The sequence below is a fragment of the Vicia villosa genome, unplaced genomic scaffold (assembly GCF_029867415.1).
Source record: "Vicia villosa cultivar HV-30 ecotype Madison, WI unplaced genomic scaffold, Vvil1.0 ctg.000351F_1_1, whole genome shotgun sequence".
In the NCBI taxonomy this organism is placed as follows: domain Eukaryota; kingdom Viridiplantae; phylum Streptophyta; class Magnoliopsida; order Fabales; family Fabaceae; genus Vicia; species Vicia villosa.
This window is the reverse complement of record NW_026705157.1, coordinates 602,921-611,248: the sequence shown is the minus strand read 5'-3', so window position 1 is coordinate 611,248 and position 8,328 is coordinate 602,921. Positions and strand designations below refer to the sequence as shown.

The 8,328-nt window shown below is 30.5% G+C and overlaps 1 protein-coding gene across 1 annotated transcript; it reads left to right on the top strand.

Moving 5' to 3' along the window:
- Positions 1 to 2,033: 2,033 nt before the first annotated feature.
- Positions 2,034 to 6,776, top strand: LOC131627187 (uncharacterized). The gene is made up of 8 exons (XM_058898027.1): positions 2,034 to 2,521; positions 3,973 to 4,143; positions 4,253 to 4,351; positions 4,833 to 4,931; positions 5,507 to 5,638; positions 5,732 to 5,869; positions 5,957 to 6,121; positions 6,228 to 6,776. Exons 1-8 carry the CDS (start codon positions 2,114 to 2,116, stop codon positions 6,606 to 6,608), a joined length of 1,593 nt encoding a protein of 530 aa, XP_058754010.1. The 5' UTR covers positions 2,034 to 2,113; the 3' UTR covers positions 6,609 to 6,776.
- The last annotated feature ends 1,552 nt before the right edge of the window (positions 6,777 to 8,328 follow it).

The window sequence follows — 8,328 nt, the reverse complement described above, 5'->3', positions numbered from 1 at the left end:
CATGTCCATATTTTTTTGAATAAATTTATTTTATTATTTTTATCATATTTCATAAATATTATTCCGATCATATTCAAATTCATTTCTTATTCATATTGTGTGTAATATAATTTCTAATTATTATTCAGCAGGTTTTGCAATTTGAAATAGGGTGTAATCAGCACAAGCTCCTACAAATAACAATTTTAAAACGAATATTAAAATATACATCTCTTGCATTCATTTAGAGAATCTAAATTCTATAAATTGTAATACATATGTTTATGTTAATCATATTTTTTTATTTTTTTATTGATTTTTATTTATTTTTTGGTTTAATTTCTTCCTGCTTTCTTCTATAGTATAAATTCTAATTATTATTTTCATCATATTTTATACTCATATTTATTTTGATATATGTTGTTTATTGTTGTAGTAATAAAGATGCACATAAATTTAACTGTAAATTTTATCGGTTTCTATGAATAAAACTTTAGAATAAATTTAAAAAATAGAATATTTTACTTAATTGACGTTACTTAATAATTAATTGTATTTTTTTCTTATTTATTGATTATGTATCACTTTTTCGTAAAATATAATTCTACAACACTATTATTTTATAAATTTAAATATTAAAATTTTTAATTTGATTATTTAGCTTTGAAGTTGTTTAAAGATGAAAAGAATAGTTATTGAGCACAATTATTCTATAAATTTAAGAATATTATATAATATTTCGTTTTAAGAAAATGGTCTTACAATTCTGTCAAAAAAAAAAAAAAGAAAATGGTCTTACAATATATTCTATCATATATTTTAACTAGGAACATGATATTGTAACAAAAAAATTACTTATTCAAGGTCTATTTTTTAATTATTAATTTATTTATTTTCTAAATTAAAATTTTAAAATTTTAAATTGATTATAATAAATTTAATGACAACTGTCATTACATCTTATAAAATTGTTGAATTGAATCATCATTACTTCAAAATTAATGATAATAAAAAACATCTTTTTAAAATATTTTAGAGAAATAATAATAAAATAAATATCAATGAATGTGAGTAATGAATAATTTAAAATTTATGAAAAATATAAGAAAGTTAATAGTAGTTAGGAGGATAGAGAACTGTTATAAAATCAAAGTAAATATAATATCAAAAGCTAATAATTTAAAAATGTCATTGATTATATTGACTAAATATATATAAATATAACTAATACATTTTTTAAGTAATTGTTTTTATTCTACAACTCATACAAATTTTAATTAACAATTAAATCAATTAATTAATTATTTTTTATTATATTTATAACCATATGTATATAAATGTATGATATTGAATCATAATTATTTAATATACATTGTTTTTAGATTTTATAGTCATAATAATAAATATATTAACTATAATTTAAAGTTCAAAATATTGTATAAAATTATAATAATATACTATAGGTCAACCGCGCAACGCGCGGGTTATATACTAGTTTTGCTAAAAAGTGACATTTGTGTAATTTTTTTGAAAACCTAGTTATTTTTGGAATTTTTTTAAAAAATATGGTTATTCAAAAAAAAAATTCCCATAAATACCTCTAATCAAATTTCCATACTGACACCACCTCTACTAGCTTCATCTCTATTTTTTTGATATAGCTTCATCTCTATTTAATTTTAAAAAAAATCCAAAAACAAAATATATCTCAAAAAGTATAAAATTAAAACGTAAAATTCTAATTATATTTCTAAAGTAATAAATTATGAGAAACACACTTTTTCTCAATATATTACTACTGTAATAAATAACATTTTTTTTGTGATACAAGAAAACCAAGCTTTCTTCTACATAGAAAGAATCTTGAAAAATCTTAGTCAATCAACAGCTATTTAACCCTTTAATTACTGCAAAAACATGTGATCAGGACTATAATTAATAAACATTTCTAAAAAAATTGATACCAAATACAAAAAGACACACAAACACAATTAAAAAATTAAATAAAATAAAACGAAAACATTAAAATAAAATAAAATAAACCACCAATAAACAAGACAAGAGAAGAAGCTACGCCGTTTTGGAAGATGCAAAGAAACTTATTTGCTACTACATTTTTTTCGTTTTTCTCGTGATGGCAGTTGCAGCCTTCAAATCCTCTTCACGAAGAGGAAACCAATCATCATCTTCTTCCACTTCAACTCCCACCACCGTCACCACCTCCGCCGCCGCAAACAACAACCGAGCTCCTCCAACTCGAAGGTCAAGAAGCGTAAGCGCGTTTTCGAGAACATCCACTTTCGATTTTTCCAATGAGTTTCTTAACAAGAGGGATAACCCTCTCTTTGACCAAATTTCAAAACCTCCGGTTCTAGAGACTTCGCCTCCTCCTGTTAGGGGACGTTCTGTGGCGCGAAATGGTGAACCGAATCGGAAGGATGCGGGTCGGAGTGTTTCTAGGGTGGATACAGGTCGACGATCGACCCGGTCTGCTTCGCAGTGTCCGGTTTCGCGACGGAGCTTCAACTATTCCACTTCTGAGGTATATCATATAAGCTATTTCTGTTATATCAGTGTTTTTAGATTACAATTATATACAAACGTACATTTGCATAACACACTATAATCACGGTGGATTTGCCAAAATTATGAGTGCTTTGTTAAAGCTCTTGGTAGTTTACGGTATTGTGTCAAACTTATAGTAGATGCAAACATGAATAAGGAAACATCTTGATAGATGGTGTACTGCGGATCGAGTGAAGTGTTGAAGCTGTTTAGAAGTAGAAGCTTGTGGTTTCTTAGACAGTGACATGATTGATATTGTAATGGTAAAAACTAGGGAGAATAGATTGGAATTTAGTTTTGTGAAAACAGATATGTGATTTCTCTTGTTTTGGTTAAATTGATATTGGTTGTGTCACTATAGATGCTGCAAGGAGGACAATGAGTTTCTACTTCTGAGGGTTGACATCGATCATCGGTGGAGTTTCAAATGATTTTGAAGTACCTGTCCATGAAAGTACTTATAGCAAATGTTAGGGTAGCGCCTATAGTAAAAAATATGGTGGAAAATAGACTTAGGTGGTTTGGGCATGTACAGAGAAGACTTATAGATTCAGTGGTAAGGACAGTAGATCGGATGGAGAGAAGCCAAATAAAAAGAGGAAGATGAAAATCTAGAAAGACTATGAGAGAAATTATTAGGAAAGATCTCGAAATTAATGATTTGGATAGAAGCATGGTCCTGGATAAAACATTATAGTGAAAGTTGATCCATGTAGCTACTTAGTGGGATAATGCTTGGTTGTTGTTGTGTCCATGAAAATGGTTCTCCATACATGGTAGAACTTGGGACATACTATATCTTAAAAGTAGAATTATGAAATTTGATGTATCAAACTGTTTTTTATTTGGATGAGATTTTATAAATTTTATCTATTTCATAAGAATGTTTAATGTATTGATTTGTTGGTTGGATTAGTTCAACAAGTTGCTAAGTGGCTGAATGTTACCAACACATGTTGGAAACCGGACATGCCTAAGTGCTAGCGCGACGCAACATATATGTGTGAAGTTGTTAGATGGAGGGAATGTAAGAGGGTAAAAGATATAGTTAAAACATCAAAATATTCGCGTTCTTACCTAGAAATATGAATAAAATGAAAATAAGGTGATGACTTTGTCATTACGAGTAAAAATAAATTAAACAAAAAAGGAAATATTTTCTCAAACCAAACAAGTTTCAATGTTGTCTGTTTGCTTTCACTAATGAAGTAATGATGATAGAATGACAGATTGTTTTTATTTATCATTTCCCCTTTTAATAGATTTGTACAAGGATTTTTTTGTTGAGACTTAGAATAAAGTAAGCAAATAACATGTTTCCAGTTTCACTATCCAAATGCACTCTCTTATTTGTTGTTTCAATGAGGAACATGGAAACAAGAGTATGGAAAGATTTCTACTTATTTTGCAATTTTGTTGTTTGAGTAGAGCGAAGCTGATTGTAAAGCTAGGAATGGTCTGAAGTTAGGTGGGAGTAACAGAAAAGATGGTTTGTTTGGAAGACCTGATAAAGATGCGATTGATCAAGAGAAAGATATGCGCAGATGGTCTAGTCAGCATTCGACTATTGATGTCTCAGATTGTTTTACTTCAAACTCAGTATGTTGTTTATTTTTCAGTGTGTAATTGCAGCTTATTATAATGATTGAGATGATGAATGAAACTACTATTACTTGATTGTTCAATCCTAATATTGTTTGTTTTGCAGTTTGGTTCACAAACTCAAAATTGTGATGATGCGGTTTCTACCGCAAGTTCTGGATTCGGATGTGATGAGAAAACTATCAAAGCAGTTTGTGAGCAGAAGGTAGGTTATAGCCCTATAGGAATTCTTGTACTCTTTATTGTAGTCATACTCATCTTTGTTTATGTTTGAAAGTGGCATTCCCTTTGTTTCAAAGTAATTGTTACTTTCAAAAATTTGTTTTTTCACATTGTTTCTCACTTTAGAATACATAGAAGGATTATAAGTTTAACTAATGAAATAAAAGGATAGTTTAATCAAACAGTGTTATATTTCTCTATGACTAAGGTATTTGATGACTTTTTAGTTCTTGTGCAAAGCTTTAAATGGAAATTGTTCGAAATGGACAGAGTACTTTTTGCCATGAAATGTTGATGTAGATTATATTTTCTTAATTCCAGGAAACTTTAAATCGTAACAAGTTATTTCTCGGTGAAAATTTAATGTTTCAACACTCAATATGAGGCCAAAAATTAGCCAGTGTTCTTGATGATATAAAGATGATTTTTTTTGTTTGTATAAACTTGGGTGTTGACTTGTGCAGTCAGTACAAAGGGATCAGCCAGGAGGAAGTGATATATATGAAACAGTTCGTTCTGAAGTGAGGCGAGCTATTTCTGAGATTCAGATTGACCTCGAAAGTGTAAGTTTCATTAGATTATGACTTTCTCCTCAACTTGAAGTTAACTGGCTCTATTTGAACTGATATAACCAATGGTGATTCATCCATTGATACAACGATCTCTTTTTTTGGCTGCAAATCGCAATGACTATATTTACAATCATAACCGCAGTCGTAATTTAGAAACTATGGTCTAGACTTTTAGGCTCAGGCTTTTCAGTATAACAAATCAGCCTAAAAAGCAGCATGTCAGTTGATTCTTTCTTAGGGAATGAGTCATCTAGCAACAGGCTTTTCCAGGTCTGTTGCTCAGATACAATTTTTCAGACATGAATTGAAGCAATATATGCATTTCTTATGAATACTATTTGATTTTTTTTCATACTGCAGGTCATTTACTCATTATATGTGTTGATTTTTTGCTTTCATATGTAGTGTACTCCAAATTTCTAGTTCCTCATCACAAAGTCCTCATAATTTGGTGCTATTGTTTGCTCATGTGCATATCTAACTTTTATTGTTACTATTACTATAATATTTGTAAAAGGAAATTCTATGCTATTCTCTAACTTGTTTCTGGATTTTGGCAATTTTAGGCTATTCAAGTTAGCAATGCTTCTGCCATTACTGTTACCGACATGGCTGATATTCATCCTGACTTGCTGAGCCCTGGTACACTAGAATTAGCATTGGAGACTAGAAGAGAATATACCAAAAAGCTTGAAGAGGTAGTATTCTCATTTATACTAGCAAACAAAGTATGGTTAACTTCTCGATCTTTTATATTGCTTTCTATTGAGTAGAACTTGTCATATTTACAGGCCGAAGAGCGAGCTAGACGTCTTCGAGCAGATCTGGCAGTTGAAGAACATCGAGTGCGAGAACTAGATAGAATCTTGAGGGAAGTTCTTCCATATCCCAAGAACCCTAATATACCAAAGTCTCGTCCATCAAGAAAAGTAGGTTCCTTTCACATTATATTTACTCCATATGTTACAATAGATGTTTCTATTCCATTATTGATGAATCCAAAAACACGGTTACAGTCTAGCATTGAAAGAAAAAGGATGTCAAGACGTCTTGCAGAAGATGCCAAGGCTTATTTTGATGAGTGTGTATCACTATCAACATTCGATAGTTCGGACTTTTCATCTCAAGAGGATCCTCCACTCAGTATGGTTGGTCCATCTACTCCATCTCGTTTAACCGAGGCAAGTTCAAATATTTCAGTGTCTAATTTTCTCAGTAATTTACTTACTACTTAACAAGCGCATCTTTTTATTCTAGCATAATCTAAATGTTTTTACATTTTTGCAGGAATCCAGCACTCGAGAACAATCACATGATATCCATTATGACACATTGCCGCCACCAGCCAGCATTGATTCTGAGGAAGCTATCCATGAACAAGTCAGCTCAACTGCTGATAGCAAAGAAACTGATTCTAAACTCTGCTTCTCCTTTGCACAGAAACCATCTGAAGGCACTACAGTTCAACAAGATATCCAACAGTACATAAAAAAGTTTGAAAAGAGTGTTTCAAAGTTGCCAACTATGAGATCAAGTTATGGTGAGATGCGTGACTATAGTTTCCAATCATCAGCTGAGAGCTTGTTGATTGATAGGGTGATGCTAAGAAGTAGAATTGAATCTGGTAGGTTTTTACTCTGTGGTGGTGGTAACTTTTGGTCATCTTAAGCCTTTATGTAGTTTATACCTTTTCCCTTTTTGCATTATATATGTATATGTGCTTGCTTGGTACATGAAATGTGTTATTCAAGATGGGTGAATTTAATAATATTTAAATTGAATAAATATTATTCCAAGTCAATTTTGACTTCCACCAGTATTACTTTGACTTACCATTACTCATTATATGTTCTTCTATATATACTATCCGATGAACTATTATAAAAGAAAAGCATTTTAAAATTTTGTCATTACTCTGAATAAAGTTATTTTTTTAAGTTTATTTAATACTATTATTTCTAATATAGTAGTACTGTTTATTTAATTAAAAAATACTTAATATTGATAGTTTGCTAAGGTTTTTTTTATTAAATATAAAAAAAAAAATTAGTAAGTTATATTTTTATTTGAAATTTAAAAATTAATTGAGCTTTATATTTCTTACGAAAATACTTAGATACAATTTTGTAGGTGTGATTTGTATTATTTTTTTCAATGAAAATATGACAAGTGTATAATTTTCTCTTACACATATGCAATTTCTTCTATTTTTACTCATTTAGGATGTTAAAGTACACTTGTCATATTTTCATTGACAAATAGCATAAACCACACCTAAGAAATTGTAACCAAATTTTCTCATATTTCTTAATCACGGTAAAAATTGTTGAAATTAACTCTCCACAATAGAGCTAATTACTCACGATCACACACAGAGTGATTGAGTATGAAAGTACAAAGAGGAAACGAGAGTAGGGAAAATGTACGAATATTTTGTAGTATTAAATGAAGAATGTGTAACAACCTTATATAACTATTATTTTACAACTAATAATAGCAAAACTTATAACAACAAAACAACGATAAACCAACAATTATGAGAAAACATCAAACTAGAGACTCAGACATGGAAACTGAATTACTATTTCAACAATCTTGCTTAATTCAGTTTTCTTAAGCACTTGACACCAAGCTTACTCCTAAGCACTTCAAACCTTTCCTTCTTTAAAGGCTTGGTCAGAATGTAATTTGAGTCTCAGATTTGCATAATTACACCTTCAACTTTCTTTTACTAACTTGGTCCCTTAGGAAATTGAACCGAGTATCAATGTATTTACTTCTATCACGTGCTACTGGATTTTTAGCCAGATTTATTATTGACTTGTTATCCACAATTAGTAGTATGCTTTCCTCAGTCCTTATTTTTAACTCTTCAAGGGGAGTCTCCAGCCATAGAGCTTGACAAGCACCCATAATAACAACTATATACTCTGCGTCACATGAAGACAAAGCCACAACAAATTACTTTCTCGAGCACTAGGAAATCAGAGTATCTCCAAGCATGAATGCATAGCCTGTGGTGCTTTTCCTGCCAGCTTTATCTCAAAACCAATCACCATTAGAGTATCCTACCATACTGTGATTAGAGCTGCTAAATTTGTTAAGAAACATAAGTCCATACCCAATTGTTTCCTTAGCATACCTGAGAAAGCTCTTAACAACAAGCAAATGAGATTGCTTTGGTGTCTCCATCTACCTACTCACAAGCCCAACTCCATATTCAATAGCAGACCTTGTGTTGCAAACATATCTTAGGGATCCTACCAGCTTCTTGTATAGAGTTTTGTCCACCATTTGATCTCCTTCAGACTTGTCGAGTGTATTTCCAATTTCAATAAGTGTTGAAGCTAGATTGCAACTTAACATTTGAAATCTTTCCAACACATCA

Bases quoted from the DNA above. Each gene is read 5' to 3' on its own strand.
- LOC131627187 (XM_058898027.1), top strand. From the start codon at position 2,114: ATGGCAGTTGCAGCCTTCAAATCCTCTTCACGAAGAGGAAACCAATCA. The intron at 4,144-4,252 runs GTATGTTGTTTA...TTTGTTTTGCAG, and splicing joins ATTGTTTTACTTCAAACTCA to TTTGGTTCACAAACTCAAAA. The intron at 4,932-5,506 runs GTAAGTTTCATT...TGGCAATTTTAG, and splicing joins TTCAGATTGACCTCGAAAGT to GCTATTCAAGTTAGCAATGC.